General features: G+C 35.3%; 2 protein-coding genes across 2 annotated transcripts in view; one reads left to right on the forward strand and one right to left on the reverse strand.

The window, feature by feature from the left end:
• The window catches only part of cfap54 (cilia and flagella associated 54), a 31,726-nt gene extending 24,906 nt beyond the window's left edge, over window positions 1–6,820 (forward strand). Inside the window, exons 58-69 of the mRNA XM_073839204.1 lie at window positions 1,273–1,437; window positions 1,519–1,630; window positions 1,720–1,828; window positions 1,912–1,971; window positions 2,056–2,182; window positions 3,314–3,472; window positions 3,588–3,748; window positions 3,823–3,918; window positions 4,070–4,176; window positions 4,356–4,500; window positions 4,607–4,693; window positions 6,654–6,820. Coding sequence (XP_073695305.1) covers window positions 1,273–1,437; window positions 1,519–1,630; window positions 1,720–1,828; window positions 1,912–1,971; window positions 2,056–2,182; window positions 3,314–3,472; window positions 3,588–3,748; window positions 3,823–3,918; window positions 4,070–4,176; window positions 4,356–4,500; window positions 4,607–4,693; window positions 6,654–6,770 — 1,445 coding nt within the window. The 3' untranslated portion in view covers window positions 6,771–6,820. The remainder of the gene's footprint in view (window positions 1–1,272; window positions 1,438–1,518; window positions 1,631–1,719; window positions 1,829–1,911; window positions 1,972–2,055; window positions 2,183–3,313; window positions 3,473–3,587; window positions 3,749–3,822; window positions 3,919–4,069; window positions 4,177–4,355; window positions 4,501–4,606; window positions 4,694–6,653) is intronic.
• Window positions 6,821–6,876: 56 nt separating this feature from the next.
• Window positions 6,877–17,987, reverse strand: rint1 (RAD50 interactor 1). The gene is made up of 13 exons (XM_073838462.1): window positions 17,763–17,987; window positions 15,312–15,553; window positions 14,633–14,806; window positions 14,409–14,549; window positions 14,163–14,319; window positions 13,514–13,624; window positions 12,058–12,283; window positions 11,843–11,980; window positions 11,568–11,767; window positions 8,096–8,313; window positions 7,824–8,004; window positions 7,354–7,472; window positions 6,877–7,280 (listed from the first exon to the last, which is right to left on the reverse strand). The coding sequence occupies exons 1-13, from the start codon at window positions 17,985–17,987 to the stop codon at window positions 7,067–7,069; spliced, it is 2,346 nt and encodes a 781-aa protein (XP_073694563.1). The 3' UTR covers window positions 6,877–7,066.
• Window positions 17,988–18,380: the final 393 nt, after the last annotated feature.

An 18,380-nucleotide genomic window follows, 5' to 3' on the forward strand; every position in this document is an offset into this window, starting at 1 on the left:
TGTGAGATATAAACTTGTAACTGCGAGTTATATGTAGGGGAGAATAACGAGAATTGCACATTTATATCTTAGAATTCTGACTTGCTGTAATAATCCCAACTGCATGTTATAAAGTAGCAATTGCGAGATATAAACTCGCAATTCTGAGAAAAAAGTCAGATTTACGAGTTTATATCTCATAATTCTGATTTTGCACTCACAACTACGAGTTTATGTCATGCAATTCTGAGAAAAAAGTCAGAATTATGAGTTTATATCTGGTAATTCTGACTTTATTTCTTATAATTTCGAGTTTGTCTTGCAATTATAATTTGCAAATGTGAGTTTATATCACACAATTTTGAGAAAAAACTTGCAAAACTTTTGAGAAAAAACTTGTTTATATTTCACAATTCTAATTTTATAACTTACAATTGCGAGTTTATATCTGACAATTCTGATTTTATTTCATACTTTGAAATTTGCGACTGCAAATTTGTATCACACAATTCTAAAAAAGAGATGGATTTGCGAGTTTATATCTCTTAATTCTGACTTTATAACTCGTAATTGCAAGTTTATATCTCAATTGTAATATCGCAAATATCGCAAGTTATAAAGTTAGAATTGTGAGATATAAACACGCAATTGCAAGTTATGAAGTCAGAATTGTGAGATATATACTTGCAAATCAGATTTTTTTTCTCAGAATTATATGATATAAACTTGCAATTGCGAGAAATAAAGACATAAAGTCAGAATTGCCAGATGTAAACTTACAATTCTGAGAATTCTCAGAATTGTTTGATATAAACTCGCTATTGGGAGTTATAAAGTCAGAAGTGTGAGATATAAACTTGCAATTGAATGTTATAAAGTCATAAAGACTTTTTTTCCTCCAAATTGTGTGATATAAACTCGCATTTGCGAGTTACAATAACAAGACAACAAGACTAACTCACAATTCCGAGAATTAAAGTCTAAATTGCCAGATATAAACACAAATCGCAATTATTTTATTTTTTTCACTGGCGGTAACTGATTTCCATAGTTCACAGATAACTCTAAATATTAAAATGCAGTTAATTTAGCTGCTTAATGTATAGAAACTTTGTTTTGTTAATAACCTTTGGTGTACTATTTATTTTTAGTTTTACTAATTTTGCTTGTTGTTTTTTTGCTTTAGTTTTGGATTATTCCATGGGTATTTCTTTTTAAAAATGCAAGCTTATTTTACTATGGTTTTAAAGGCTCACTCTGATGTTGTTATGCTGTGTATCCTCTCTATTCCAGGTCACTCTTTGGCATTGCAGGCCTTGTCAAGTTCCTCTGTGGGAGCTGAGGAACCCTGGAGGCCCTTAATATCTGCTCAAGAAGTTCTGCAGTCTGCACTTAGCATCTCTCAGGCCTCTGCCAACAGAGACCACCAGCTGGAAGCTGATATCCTCTACTGCACAGGTGAACAATCAGGAGTGATCTTGATATCTAGCATCTTGTGTTGTAAACCATTACCAAATGGTCGATCATTTGTGTTTGCAGGAGTGGTGGGCAGACATCTTATTTCCATGCAAAAAACTGATCCTCAGAACATCCTAGAGGCCTTTTTTGGGTGTTTAACCACATTTAACAATACTCTTAGCCAAAGCTTGCGGTAAGTAACTTGTTTGTTAAATATGTTCTCCTCTTATTCTGTTTAAAACATGACTCACATTTTTGCGATGCATTTGTGATTTGTTTCAGATTGACACATAGGTGCTATCTGGAAATGGCATTGATATACTTGCAAGAGTGCGAGCAGGTTATCCCATCCTCTGAAAATCTGACTCCAGCACCTGAGGAGACCAGCAAGGTGCTGTGAAATGTAACAGAGTTTGAGAATAACAGCAGTGTACTTCTGTAATATTTATTTACATGTATGTGTGGTTTCCTTAGGAAACAGTCAGAGATACCTGCCTACTGCTCTGCTGGATTTGTTTGAGGATAGCATTAAAGGTCTGTATGGACATCATCCAAACATCTGTATAAAGTGTTTTCAATATTAATGATTTATCCTTGTTGTGTCCTTTTGATTTCTAGACTTCAGAAGTTATTGACAAATGTGGCCATTTGCATGGATTTCCTGGAGTTACAGAAGGCCCTGTACCACTTTCCTCAATAAAATCCCTGCCTGATTTTGCATTGAATGATCTCTTCCATCCTTGTGGTAACATTTGACACAAAATCATTGCAAAAATTCATTAAAAACAGTAATATTGTTACAATTTAAAATAATTGATTTCTTTTTGAATATGTTCATATAAATGTAATTTATTTTCAGCAACATTCAGTGTCACACGATTTTCAGAAATCATTCTAATATGCTGATTTGCAGCTCAAGAAACATTTCTTATTATCATCAATGTTGAAAGCAGTTTTGCTGCTAAATATTTGTGTGGAAACTGATGTTTTTCAGGATTCTTTAAAGAATAGAATGTTTAAAAGAACAGCATTTATTTCAAACTCGGTTTATTGTCACTTTAAATCAATTTATGCATTAATTGCTAAATAAAGGTATTATTTTTAAGCATTGCACCTTGCAGAATCTGAAAAATGTTAATTATTTGACCAAAATAAGAGGGATCATACAAAATGCATGTTATTTTGTTTTTTAGTATTGACCTGAATTTCACATAAAAGACATTTACATATAGTCAACAAGAAAAAATAATAGTTTAATTTATAAAAAATAACCCCGTTCAAAAGTTAACATACACTTGATTCAGTGTTGTTACCTGAATGATCCACAGTTTTTTGTTTTTTTTTGCGATAGTTGTGAGTCCTTTTTTGTCTTAAATAGTTAAACTGCCTGCTGTTCTTCAGAAAAATCTTTCAGGTCCCAAAAATGCTTTGGTTTTTCAGCATTTTTGTGTATTTGAAGCATTTCCAACAATGGCTGTATGATTTTGAGATCCATCTTCATTCTGAACCCCTGGCTCGTAATGCATTATTGTTCCATCTGGATCATCAGTGAGTGTTTGAACTTTCTGTAATAGTTGCATATGAGTCCCTCAGTTGTCCTCAGTGTGAAAAGATGAATCTCAAAATCATACAGTCATTTTTGGAAAGAGTTCAAATACACAAAAATGCTGAAAACCAAAGAATCTGTGGGACCTCAAGTCATTTTTATAAATTCAACTAATATTTTCTTTTGTGGACTATATGTAAATGTCTTCTATGTGAAATATTTTATTCAGGACAGTACTAAATAAAAAATTACATGCAATTTGTATGATCCCTCTTATTTTGGTAAAATATTATTTGACTTCAACTGTACATGCACTGATCTCATTGACAGGGGGGCTAGAAAATGCTGAGAATCGTATCCCCAGTCCTGAGGCATTCATGGATGCTGAGCGTGCGATAAACAGCAGGAAATGCCCTCATCTGACCTGGGTTCATATGTCCCGCTACTACATGCACTTAATCAACCTGCTACAGGTGTCTTCACAACCAGGTACAGCATTAGTAACTGTATTAAACTATTAATCAGTAAACCTACTATTTTAAAACATTTGTACTTTTGTATTTTTTTTAAATGTAATGATGGTGTCATTGGCTGTGTTATTCAGGAGCTGTTGATGGGCTGCTGTCCACATCTGGTGATCCCAAACTTGTTCTCAGACTCTCACAGTTACACACCTTCTTTAATCATCACCAACCCTTGTACAAAGAGCAGTGGGCCGTTCCTGATCCCCCTGCAGCTCTAATATTGAGGCCTCAGCAAATACAGGTTTCTATTCACACATGTATTACCTTTTTAAAATTATACACAAAAATAAAATCATTATTGTTGTCTCCTGCCAGCATGATCAGCCCTTGTCAGATCTTTACCCCTGGGCCAGCACTGACATCCAGGAAATGTGTATCCAGTGGTACAGTCCCACATCGGAGGACAACACGGTAGTCAGACCCTTGTGTTTTCACAAATGATTTGAATTCATGTTTTCTTTTCTTTTAGTCATTTAGATGTATCTATACTTTTATTTAAATTAAACTGTTCTCTCTGTCATAAATATCAGTTCCTGAACAGACTTGTATTTGATCTCTTCAGATTCTGCTTCTTTTCGCCGTAAATAATGCTCCTCTATCAGCCATGAGCCATGTTGCAGACGCAGTGGGAGCACTACAGGCTGGACAGAGAGCGATCTGTTTGGACAGGTACATTTTATGCTTTATCCAAAGACAAACCTGATTTTGTGTTGGATTCCACTCATGAACACAACATTCCAGTATTTAAAGTTTATGAAGAGTCACTGTGGTTTAGATTTATCCTTTTTTGTCTGTTTGATTTAAGAGGTAGTTAATTAAGTGTTGTTTACTCTTATTGGTCCATCCAGGCTAAAGGCAGTTCATGCCTTGCTGAGCACATCTTGTGTAGAGGTTGACAGGAATGTTTCACCCTCCACCAGCTCAGCCTCCTCCCTCAGCCCACAAGAAAAAAAGAAGCAGAGCAGAACGGCTTCTTCCACCCCTCACCAACAGGTCTCTCTGTGCCCTAAAGAAGCATGTTGAATGTTCACACTAAGCCTAAATGTAGAGTACACTGTATTTACCTCTCTTTGTCATTCATCTACAATGGTTTCTATAGGAAATGCGTTTGGAGAAATTCACACACATCTGCTCTGAAATCAGGAATTTATTGAAGCCTGATTTCAATTCAGCACCCATTCTGGAGGTAAAGGTTTACCCCTGTCATATATTCTAAACGGTTAATTTAGTAATATGTACAGTGCCTTGCGAAATTATTCATACCCCTTCATTTTTTTCACATTTTGTTATGTTGCTGCCTTATGTTAAACTACTTTAAATTACTTTTTTCCCCACATCAATCTACACTCCCTACTCCATAATGGCAAAGCAAAAAATAGGTTTTTAACATTTGTGCAAATTTATTACAAATAAAAAACTGAAAAGATCCCGTTGCATAAGTATTCATATCCTTTCCTGGGACACTCGAAATTTAGCTCAGGAGCATTCATATTGCTTCTAGATGTTACCACACTTCTTACCACACACCCGTTGCATATCGAGAGTACTTATGCAACGGGATCTTTTCAGTTTTTTATTTGTAATAAATTTGCACAAATGTTAAAAACCTATTTTTCGCTTTGCCATTATGGAGTAGGAAGTGTAGATTGATGTAATGAACTGGGTTTAGCTGGTTTTTGCTAAATGAGCTAGTTTAAGGCTGGGTTTTAGCTGTATTTTTGTGTGTGGGTTTTATTTTTTTTTTATTTTTTTGCTGAATCAGCTAGTTTTAGCTGGGTTTTAGAATTTTTTTAAATAAATTAACTGGTTTTTAGCTGGGTTTTATTTGCTAAATAAGTTTGTTCTAGCTGGTTTAATGTTTTTTTTTTGCTGTTGTTTGTGAAATTAATTGGTTTTAGCTATATAGGCTAGTTTAAGGCTGGGTTTTAGGTTTTTTTTTTTGCTAAATCAGCTAGTTTTAACTGCTTTTTTTTTCTAAATCAACTTGTTTTAGCTGGTTTTATTTGTTAAATCAGTTGGTTCTAGCTGGTTTTATGGGTTTTTGTGAAATTAGTTGGTTTTAGCTGTTTTTGGCTTTTGTTTTTACAAACCAGATGGTTTTTTGCTAAATCATCGTTTTAGCGGGTTTTTTTTCTAAATTAGCTGGTTTTTGTCTGCTTTTTCTAAAATCAGCCAGTAATCAACAGGTTTTAGCAGTTTTTTTGCAAACCAACTGGTTTTAGCTGTTTTTTGTACCTGTATTTTTGCTAACTCATCTAGATTTAGCGTTTTATTTTTCTACATTAACTGGTTTTAGCTGGTTTTTGCTAAATCACCTGGTTTAGTTGGTTTTCAGCTATTTTTATTTTTTAAATCAGTTGGTTTTAGCTGGTTTATTGGGTTTTTAGCTGTTTTTTTAATCAGCTGAATTTTTTTTATGAACCAGCTGATTTTCCTAAATCAGCTAGCTTTAGCTGGGATTTAAGCAGTTTTCTTTCTAAATCAACTAGGTTTAGCTATTTTTATTTGCTAAATCAGTTGGTGTTAACTGGTTTAATGGGTTTTTAGCATTTTTTTGGGGTTTAGCTGTTTTGTTTTGTTTTACAAACCAGCTGGTTTTAGCTGTTTTTTTCTAAATCAACTGGTTTTAGTTGTTTAGCTGTTTTTGTTGTCGAAATCAGTTAGTTTTAGCTGGTTTAATGGGTTGTTTGCAGTTTTTTGTGTGTGAAATCAACTGGTTTTAGCAGTTTTTTGGTTGTTTTGTTGCAACATGCTAATCAGCTGGCTATTAAAAATACAACATAAAAAAAAAACTTTTAACTGAAAACCTTTAAACTTCAAGCTTTTAAAATACTTTCTGACTATGCTTTTTATCTACAAACTTTATCTAGTTTTTATATTTCCAGTTCGGATTTTAGTTGTATTAACTGATTCTTTCATTTTTAGTTTTAGTAATTTTAGTACTTATTTCACAGCAAAACTGTCACTTATTTAGGTTTAAAAATGTAATCTAAATAATTACATTTCATTTTAATTTATTTAATTTAGTTTTAGTTTTAGTGAACAATAACACCACCAACTCTGAGCATGTATTATTGTGACTGGAGAAAACCTCCTAAAAGAGAAAGTGTGATTCTGTCTCTAATTGTGTGATTGTACCCATGCAGATGCCCTTTGACCCAAACATGCAGACTCTTCTGAACCTGGAACGCTGCTTTAATCCTGCGACTGGCGGGACGCTGCAAGATACAGCCATCATAACGTGGCTCCTCTCTCTTCTATGAAATAAAACTCACAGCCTTGATCTGCCCTAGATTGATGAGACAAAACAAAATACCCCAACTACACATATTTAATATGCTATAAAAAACCAAATAAAGAAGACAGCGCTAAAACATGTATTAATTTATTTGTTTCTGCTGAAAGAATGTCATTTTTACATTTTTTTTTACATCAGTATACTATTCAAATTTCCCTTCAGTTGACTTTAAATACTGTAGCTGAGCTAATGTAGGATATTTCATTCAGTCATATCTGAAATATAACAGGTTAGTGCTTCCTTAGTGCTGCTTTGGGTGATTTATGATTGGCTGAGCCAGGCTGAGCGGAGGTTGAGAAGGATCTGCACATCACCGGGGGCCAGCTTGTAGATGCCTAGCTCATTGAGCGCTGATTCTGGACTGGGCTGCTGATGGTTCAGAAGGCCCTCATCTTCCTCTGACTGCTTCAACACATCACACAACAGCAATGCAGGACCGACCTTAAGAGTCAGGATGAGGCAGGCCTCCTTCACACTAAAACGAGGAAAGAAAGAAATTAAAATGAGTTTTTTTTTTTTCAATATTAGCTCTGAATAAACACACTTACTGTTTGAAGAAGTTTTCAGGTCTCTTGCAGTAGTGTCCAAACAGAGGGAAGAGGTTTCTGGTCATGTCGTATTGAAGCTGTGCCGCCCCACCTTCATTGAAATGGTTGTACAGGATCAGCTAAGGGTGAGAGCAAAAAAAAATACAGTTAAATATGTCTTTCTTTAAACTTTTTTAATTTTTAAATTTGATTTGAGGCTTTTAAAGATACACTACCGTTAAAAAGTTTGGGGCCAGTATGATTATTTTTTAAAGAAATTAATACTTTCATTCAGTGGATGCTTTAAATTGATCAAAAGTACAGTATTTGTTATAATATTCACAATATTGATGTTTTCACTGTATTTTTGATCTAATAAGTGCAGCCACTTTCACAAAACATTTGAACAGTAGTGTCTGCATTTTGTAATCTACATTATATTATGAATAAATTAAGGTTTAATAGTGAAAAAGTTGAAGGAAGGGACTGACGTCTTCGTAGATGAAGCTGTCTAGCCTCTCGGCGAGGCCCTGCCAGAACATCTGAAACAGAGGAAGACATAACATCTGCTGCAGCTGAAGCAGGTGATCCCGTAGGCAAAGCATCATGGGACATGCAGAGCTCGATAACGACATAGTGGCTTGTTCGCTCTGTGACGGCAAGGAAATCCACCTGAAATGAACCAGATTTACTTCATACACTGTACTTGCACTTCAAAACCTGGTACATGACTTTTGGGTTTTTAGGTTATTTTCACTGATACCTGTCCTTGCAGTATGGCTGTGCCTTTTCTTTGACGTCTCTCATGACTGCATCCAATAATCGTCCCAGCATGTCTCCTCTTAGCCGTTCCAGCAGGGCCAGCAGGGCCTCAAACAAAGATCCTTCCAAAGAGGCCAGACGCCCCGTCTCTGTGGCCCCAAGAGGACCTAGGATCTCCTCGCCAACTGACACAGCAGCCTGCTGCAACTGCAAGAAGAACTGAGAGGAAACAAAAGGAAAGTGAACTTGTGCATATGTGTCTTTCTGTTCTCAATCAAAACTGATATTTCAAATTCTTAAATATTTTAGAATTTGATTTAATATTGCATCAGGGACTAAAAAGAGTGTGCACAGCAAAAATATTTTTTATTTACTTCTACAGTTTTTGAGAAATTATGATTTAATAACTCTTAAAAAAAGTCATGTGGTTTAACCGTGAAGTAAAATGTAATATTTAGCTCACACATTGAATACTTTTGAATGTACAGTACACACACAATTCTTTTTAATATAGTAAAAAAATATATGTTATTTTTCTATATTTCTATTCTCAATTAAAAACCTTATATTTAAAATTAAAAATATTTTAGAATTTTATTTATTAATAGGTCAAGGACTAATGAGAATGAATTCAACAAAAATAAGGAAGAACAAAACTTAAAAATGTATTCTTTGTATTCATGTAGATTTCATTTTTGTGTGTGTGTGTATATATATATATATATATATATATATATATATACACTGCTCAAAAAAATAAAGGGAACACTTAACCAACACAATGTTCACAATAGTGTTCCCTTTTTTTTTGAGCAGTATATATACACCGCGTTCCAAATTATTATGCAAATTGGATGTAAGTGTCATAAACACACAGTTTTTTGTTTTTCAATTAAACTCATGGATGGTATTGTGTCTCATGGCTCTTTGGATCACTGAAATGAATCTCAGACACCTGTGATAAATAGTTTGCCAAATGAGCCCAATTAAAGGAAAAGTACTTAAGAAGGATGTTCCACATTATTAAGCAGGCCACAGGTTTCAAGCAATTATGGGAAAGAAAAAGGTCTCTCTGCTGCCGAAAAGCGTCAAATAGTGCAATGCTTTGGACAAGGTATGAAAACATTAGATATTTCACGAAAACGTAAGCGTGATCATTGTACTGTGAAGAGATTTGAGGCTGATTCAGAGCACAGACAGGTTCGTGCAGGTAAAGGCAGAATGAGGAAGGTTTCTGCCAGACAAATTCATCAGATTAAGAGAGCAGCAAATAAAATGCCATTACGAAGTAGCAAACAGGTTTTTGAAGTTGCTGGTGCCTCTTGAGTCCCGCGAACATCAAGGTGTAGGATCCTCCAGAGGCTTGCAGTTGTGCATAAACCTACTATTCGGCCACTCCTAACTAATGCTCACAAGCAGAAACGGTTGCAGTGGGCCCAGACATACATGAAGACTCATTTTCAAACAGTTTTGTTTACTGATGAGTGTTGTGCATCTTTGGATGGTCCAGATAGATGGAGTAGTGGATGGAACATGTCCCAACAAGGCTGCGACCACAACAAGGAGGTGGCGTTTTTGGCCGGAATCATAGGGAGAGAGCTGGTTGGCCCCTTTAGGATCCCTAAAGGTATTAAAATGACCTCGGCAAAGTATGTCGAGTTTTTGACTTGCCACTTTCTTTCATGGTACAAAAAGAAGAACTGTGCCTTCCGTAGCAAAATCATCTTCATGCATGACAATGCACCATCTCATGCTGCAAATAATACCTCTGTGTCATTGGCTGCTATCTGCATAAAAGATGAGAAACTCATGGTGTGGCCACCATCCTCCCCTGACCTCAACCAGATTGAGAACCTTTGGAGCATCCTCAAGCAAAAGATCTATGAGGGTGGGAGGCAGTTCACATCAAAACAGCAGCTCTGGGAGGCTATTCTGGCATCCTGCAAACAAATTCAATCAGAAACTCTCCAAAAACTCACAAATTCAATGGATGCAAGAATTGTGATAGCGATATCAAAGAAGGGGTCCTATGGTAAGATGTAACTTGCCCAGTTAGGATGTTTTTGATTGAAATAGATTTAGATTTCAGTAAATATGACCACCTAATGCTGCAAATTCAGCAAATGCCCATTTTCAGTTCTTTACAACCTATACAATGTTTTAACTCTGTTGTGCATAATAATGTGGAACAGTGCATTTTCAGTTTTTTATTTTTGAAATGAATACTGTTATCATTAGGAGGTTTGTTCAATAAAATTCGAATTATACCCTAATGGTTGATGACTTAAAAATTATACTGACTGTCATTTGCATTGACTAATTATGAAAACCAGAGAAAGATATCATTTGCATAATAATTTGGAACGCGGTGTATATATGTATATATGTGTGTGTGTGTATATATAAAGAATTTTTTTATATTAAACATATTTAAAATTCTAAAATATTCTAGAATTTATAATTTATTAATGGTCGAGAACTAATAGTGAACACAACAAAAATAAGGAATTAACATTTTTTTTGTTCAAATTTACTGTTTATATTTATGTAGATTTCATATATTTATTTTTAATTTCTTTTGAGATAAATAAAAGGTCATGTGGTTTAACCCTAAAGTACTTACACAACAAATATAAAAAAAGAATCTTAAACAAATCTTACAAATTTACTTTTGGTATTCATGTAGATTTCTTTTTTTTTTTTGAAAAATTATGCTTTAATAACTCTTAAAAAGTCATGTGACTTAACCATGAAGTAAAAAGTAATGTAGCTCACATATCGAATACATGTGAATGTACAGTACACACTATTTTTTTTCAATATTTAAAAAAAAATATTTCTGTTCTCAATGAAAACTTATATTTAAAATTCTACAATATTTTAGAATTTGATTTAGTAATAGGTCAAGGTCTAATAAGAGTGTACACAACAAAAATAAGGAAGAATCTTTCAAATTTACTATAAATTTACTATTTGTGTTCATGTAGATTTCATATTTTTATATTTAATATAATTAATTTTTAATTCATAAATGTTACATTCTTGGGTAGTCTCACCACATGACATTGTATATCCTTTCCATGTCATTAAAAAGTCCAAATATCTCAAGAGCTTCATTGACCTGGAGAAAGCCAAGAGAGTCTTCTTCATGTTAGTTACACCATATGACTTGGTGGACAAGACTTCTAATATTAATAAGAAGTTTCGTTCTTTTTTTTTTTACTAAGAAATTTTAACAAAAATGCTAGCTAACTACTACTACAACAAACTAACAACTAACTTCATACAGGGGTGTCCTATCCTGCTACTGGAGGGCCAGTATCCTGCAGTTTTCAGCTTTAAAACACATGCCTTTGGTTCAGGTGTGTTTAATTAGTGTTGGAGCTCAACTCTGGAGGACAGTGGAACAGGTTTGGACACACCTGCCCTTATACAATTTCCTGTTAGTCTCAGTGTGACTCAAAAACACTTACAACATTGTCCCCCCAATCACTGAGAACAGTGGAGATGTAGTTGGCTGCGTTGAGGATGGCGCAATAGCGAGGGCTAAGTGGCTGTCGGGACTCTTCTTTCATGACCTGCGTGAGCCGGATACGGAAATCATCCACCAGCTCCTTCTGCAAAGCCAGGAAACTGAGCTGAGCCCTTGGACACAGCAGAGAGCGGTAGCGTTCTGAGGGAAGGATGGTAAAGAGATTTAGAAACAAGTGAATCAAAGATGAGGATTAAGATGATTTTTTTTCAATACCTGTGATGACCAGCAGAAGGGTCATGAAGGTCTCTGCACAATCTGGTGCTTTGAGCTCATCCATATCAGTGATGTCTTTGTACTGAGAGCTCCAGGCTCCTTCTGTAGACAGCATGGCATCCACTTTTTCCACAGCCACTAGAAAGCAACGTACGCAGTTTTTTATAGAAACTAAAAACTGGACATTCAAATTTGTAACATTATGTAGCACTCACTCTTTCTCTCCACACTCAGCCACTTCTGGAACACGGTCTCCTCCAGCAGTATGTGCAAGACCCCGGGGTAGGCACGCGGGTAACTGTGGGTGCTGCGGAGCTCTTTTTCAAACTGCAGCACCTCATCCACTAGGTGGCAGAAGAGAGCATCGTCATAGAGCAATCGAGGAGCGTCATGGGTGAGCTTCTCCTGGGCCAGAGTCAAGAGCCCTCTGCACAACTCCACCTGGATGACAGATTGATAAGACTTTAATGCCTACAGATGGCTTAATATAGAATGAAACGGAATTAGCAACAGAAATTTTCGCTCATATTGTGATGTACAGTGGAGATCAAAATTAGAGAACCTGCAATTTATGAAATTTCTAAGTCACTGCTTAGTCCTATTTGAAACCTCAATAACAGGAGTAGAAGGGCAGTTTTGAAAAAGAATTCTGATCAAAATTAAAGAACACTTACAGATACCTCCAAGTTATTGGTGTTAATCTGGCATCTGGTGCTAATTTACTTACTTATAAGAAATAATCTATTTAACTGGCATAATTCCTCCAATTTTTACTGAGATTGCAAGATGGCGGGCCGCTCTAAGTTGACTGAAACCCTGCGACAGGAAGTTGTCCAGATGAAGACATTTTCAGCCATTGCAAGAGATACTGGTTCTATATTCTGTGATTTCTAGAATATTGCAGGTTTACAATGACACCAATTCAATGAAGGCTCTCAAAAAGGCTGGTTGTCCACGTAAGACAAATGCACAAGAATACAGGATAATGCAGAGACTCTCAATGGGCAATGGGTTCAACACTGCAGCTGGAATTGCTTGCCAGTTCAGCGCTGAACAGGGTAAGGATCTGTCCCACTATGTTTAAGAGAAGTCGGACTGAAAGCGCACTCTGTCAAATCCTTGGTGACAAAGTTATGGCTATGAAACCCACTACAGTTACCAAACTATGGAAGAGTTTGGTCTTGTTTGGTTTGATTGAATCAAACTCAAGTTCGTTTCCCCCATTGGTGTGGATCTTTTGGCCAGGTGTAAATACAGCAATCGCACTTGGGTGCGGACAAAACAATCGTACTGAGACCCAGCTTAAGAGGTGGACTTGGTCTGGTTCCAATCAATTGATAACCTTATCACACGTGTGGTTTTGTTTACAATTTCTGGTTTACTTGCAAAAAGGGCAGTGTGAAAGCAAACCACACCAAACAAAAAAAAAAAAAAAAAAAAACGGATTTCGGACTTTCCTGGTGTGAATACAACCTGAGAAACTAGTGATATCCTGCTGAAGTCCTTTAAAGCAAGGGCCTCTACACTCCCAATATCTGTAGCCCTCCAAAATTTTAGTTGTAATTTAAAATTCACCAGAAAGAAAGCTGTCGCTTTGCTGGGAGACTTAGTTTAGAAAAAAATCAATAATGTGCAGATAATAGAATTTAACCAACGCAGTGATGAACATACCCTTGCATTAACTTTGGCCCCAGCACGATCCAATATAGGCTGAATCTTCTCGTCCATAAAGTTGGAGCTGTTTCCCATCCAAATGAGGACTTGGGTTAAATACCACTCTGGCTGTAAAGATGTCAGACAATGTAAGTTAATATTCACCTTTATTGTTGTACTTATGATTATTAGCTTGCCTAATCACACAACCTTTTCTACAGAATTAATAAAGTTGGGCGACATGAAATAAAGGGTAAATGAGCAGTAAATGTGATCCTGGACCACAGAACTAGTCATAAAGGTCCGTTTTTTGAAATTGAGATTTATACATCATCTGAAAGCTGATTCAATTATTTCAAACTCTGAAATCTGAGGGTGCAAAAAATAAATATTGAGAAAATCGCCTTTGAGGTTGTCCAAATGAAGTTCTTAGCAATGCGTATTACTAATCAAAAATTAAGTTGTGATATATTTACAGTAGCAAATTTACAGAATATCTTCGTGGAACATGATCTTTACTTAATATCCTAATGATTTTTGGCATAAAAGAAAAATCGATAATTTTAACCTATACAATGTATTGTTGGTTATTGCTACAAATACAAATATACCCATGTGACTTATGACTGGTTTTGTGTTCCAGGGTCACCAATGTGTAATCTCTGACCTTGCTTAAGTTGTTGGTCTGGCGGTTTCCGGTAAAGTGATACCTGAACCTCTTACTGAGGGGAAGCAGCATGATCTGAATAGGCAATGATAGTGGAGTAGCCTGGGACTGCCCAGGACGAGCCGGTGTTTCCTTCTTCTCTGCTGTAAGGTCATCGCTTCAACACCTGCTAAGGAAAACGACCAGCTTCCCAACTTGGAATGAATCTATATTGAAGTGGATTTAAATTTAGATGATTAAGGATACGAGGTCTGGAGAGAGAGAAGTTGAGAGACCAGTAGCTCCAGTTGGCTGTTGAGCTCTTGTGCGTTGGCTGGGGGAGAGAGGGTCTGTGTTGGGGGTGAGATGAACGGCCAGTGGAACTGCGTCAGGACTTCCTCAAAATCACTGAAACAACCAAACATTTAGCGTGACTTTAAAATAATTGTTTTTTAAACAGTACAATTCTAAATATTCTGTAATCCATTTACCTTGCCAGTTTGTCTTTAAGGATCTTGTGCCAAAAGCGAAGTGTTTCTCTGAGGAAAGCCTGCAGGTGGCTACAGCCTGACTCTCTCAAACCCATATCAAGAGAGGCCATTCTGTCTATTGCACCGACCGCATCCCACACACTATTGGTCATCAGATACTGCTGGATACTGTCACTAATGCAACACAGAAGAAGCAAAGTGCAGTCTGTGTTAGATACTAATATGTCACCCGGGACCACAAAACCACTCTTAAGTAGCACGGGTATATTTGTAGAAATAGCCAAAAATACATTGTATGAGTGAAAATTAACAATTTTTCTTTTATGCCAAAAATCTTTAGGATATTAAGTAAAGATCATGTTCCATGAAAATATTTTGTACATTTCCTACTGTAAATATATCAAAACTTAATTTCTGATTAGTAATATGCATTGCTAAGAATTTCATTTGGACAAAAAGGCGATTTCCTTAGTATTTAGATTTTTTTGCACACTCCAGATTTCAAATAGTTGTATCTTAGCCAAATATTGTCCCATCCTAACAAACCATACATCAATGGACAGCTTTTAGATTTAGATTATGTATTAACCTTATGACTGGTTTTGTAATCCAGGGTCACATATTAATCTTCAGTGCCCTCTAAAATATCTGGACACACAATTTAAGGTTTAACGCTTACCTGAGCTCTTCAATACGAGCCAGACATTGAAGATACTTCATATGCCTTTCTAATGTGTCTAGCTGACCCAAGACCTGCCCGATGCTGTCGGCCCAGACTTGTGCGCCCTGCAGATGCTGCTGCAAAGTGTTGGACAAAAGTCTCTCCTTCTCCTGTAAAGCCTCCAGCTTTACTCGAGACTCCTCTGCCGCGGACAGAGCGGCGGACACACGCAACGGCACCGAAGAGGACACAGTCAGCACCTGTGTGCACAGACAAATGCTGTTCAACAGTTGTTTTGAATTACAAAAAACAAAAACAAAACAAAAAATCTAAAATTATCAATAAAAAAAATCCTAAAATAATAAACAGTTACACAAAAATACTTAAATAAATAAAAAATACACAAAATACTGTAAATTTATAAATAAAATACTTAGTAATAGGGTCATTCCAGCTGGAATCATCAAATGGTCCCCACCTGACCCCCTCAGATTTGTCTGAAAAAAAAAATCTGTGATGGGTAATATGCCCAATAGATCATATACAAAATTTTAGATCTCTATTGTGCATACTTTTTTTTACAAAAAATCTGTAAAAAGTTTGTTTTTTACCCCGCTTTGGCATCACAGTCTTGAGTGACCATGTTCAGACTGAAATATAATGAATGAAATGAACTAGTTGTGCCAGGTCCATGAAATTTTTGGGGCTAAGAGTCCTAGTCCAGAACTGCATGAATTACAACTCACAGCATTGTTACTGAATTTACACCTGAATGCTGGCCCTCTACTTTTCTTCGAAACTATTACTTTAAGGGTTTTCAGATGTCCATAGAAACCTCAATTTTCAATGTATAAACATCAAACTTGGTAAATGGTCTGATATGTACCATGTCTTTCACATCCTTTGACATCAGACAATAGAGTCTTATGGATGTTGAGATATTAATGTCCAAAAATTGAAAAACCTCATTTACACCAATGTTCAGAGCAATATTTCCCATGAATGACACCAGGTGTGAACATGAAACTTTTTTTTTTGAAAGAGCATGTTCTTATTGATAAAATATCAAAAAAATAGGATGGGGTTTTGACTCATTTTTCTGTAATGATTTTCTTCATTCAGGTCAGGGCCAGCATTCAGGTGTAAATTCAGTAACAATGCTATGAGTTGTAATTCATGCAGTTCTGGACTAGGACTCTTAGCCCCGAAAATTTCATGGACCTGGCACAACTAGTTCTGGAGATAGTTCAGTCTGAACATGGTCACTCAGACTGTGATGCCAAAACGGGGTAAAAAACAAACTTTTTTAACAGATTTTTTGTGAAAAAAGTACGCACAGTAGAGATCTGAAATTTTGTATATGATCTATATGATCTATTGGTATATGATCTATCTATTGAACTTTTCCAAAATTTGATGATTCCAGCTGGAATGACCCAATAATAGCAGAACTATAAATAAATAAAGCAAAAATACTAAATAAATAATACAGAAAATTAAAACAATGGGTCGAAGGGGTTTTCAAGCATCAAAACAATATAAATTTAATACAGCTTTATTTTTTCGTACATAAGAATGTTTTCTGTTTTATTTGTTTATTTATTATTTTTCTTAACAACAAGAGTGACATTTTAAATCTTTCCCAATCTTTGCTACTACTATTAAAACACTAGGTTTTACCCATAATAAAATTTGCATGGTCATTTTTTCGTTTATATATTTGAATAAGTACAGGTCCGAATAAGTACGCTGTTTATTTATTATAGTATATTTATTTTTATATAAATATATCTGTTACGCTAAATGATAATGAAACATTATTTCATCCATATTTTAACATTTTATATTCACAAAAGGTACTTGAAACATTCAATATACAGTTTCTTCTGCTCACCAAGCCTGCATTTATTTGATCCAAAATAAACTATTTAAAATAACTGTTTTCTATTTGAATATATTTTAAAAATGTAATTAATTCCTGTGATCAAAGCTCAATTTTCAGCATCTTTACTCTTCAGTCTTCAGTGTCACATGATCCTTCAGAAATCATTCTAATATGCTGTTTGCTGTTTTATTATTATTATCAATATTAAAATAGTCGAGTACATTTTTGTTCAGGATTCTTTGGTGAATAGAAACATCCAAAAATCAGGATTTATCTGAAATAAAAAAGCTTTTTTTGTTTTTAAGGAACATGTGGAACAAGTGGTAGTGTTAATGCATTTAATATGCTTTTTGTGTATATTAAATCACCTTTGTAAGTTCACCAAAATGAGACGTCTCATTCTTATAGATAAAATACTAAATACATAAACAGTATATAGTGCATGTAAATAGTACCTAGTGTTTGACACTTTAAGCCACTCGTAATAAATTACATAATACACATACACATAAAAGAAAAAGGCTTAATTCTTTTAAAATTCTTTACATTTAAATTATGTTGACAGAGTATCTGTATTTATTTACCTGCTCCTCCAGCTGCTTGTTCTCTAATGTCAATTTCTCCAAAAGCCCTGACACCTTCTTCAGCGACTTAAGATCGCCACCTATCTCTTTCTGAACAAGTTCAACTACATCATCTGTAAAGTTTCCATCCTCTGAAGAAGATTCAGATTTACTCCTATCTGTACGGTTTAGAGGAGAAAGATCATTGTTGCTGTGGTTGTTGTGCTCCATCATAGGCGCTGCCATGTTGCTCGACACGTCATCAGTGGATTTTCTTTCCGCTGCTCCCTCTAGTGGCAAGAAGATCTCAAAACTGTATAACTACAAAGGCCTTTGGGTTAATATGAAGTTATTTATTTAATTTTATATATTTATTTTAAGGTTGTATTTCTGGTAAAAAATAACAATAAAATGATTTTTCGCACAGTTTCATTAACAGTATAAACATTATTCACATTAATATTATGGTAATAATTAGGATAAAATAATAAACCATGGTTAACACCATGACTTTTAAGACACTGTACCTTTTTTTAAAAAGAAAAAAGTAGCAAAGCTGTACTTACTCCGCAATTGACTGTAGTGGACCTTGACACTACCAGTTAGCATAGATAATATTTTATTTATTAAATTATTCAA

Source organism: Garra rufa, chromosome 4, assembly GCF_049309525.1.
Source record: "Garra rufa chromosome 4, GarRuf1.0, whole genome shotgun sequence".
Taxonomy (NCBI): Eukaryota; Metazoa; Chordata; class Actinopteri; order Cypriniformes; family Cyprinidae; genus Garra; species Garra rufa.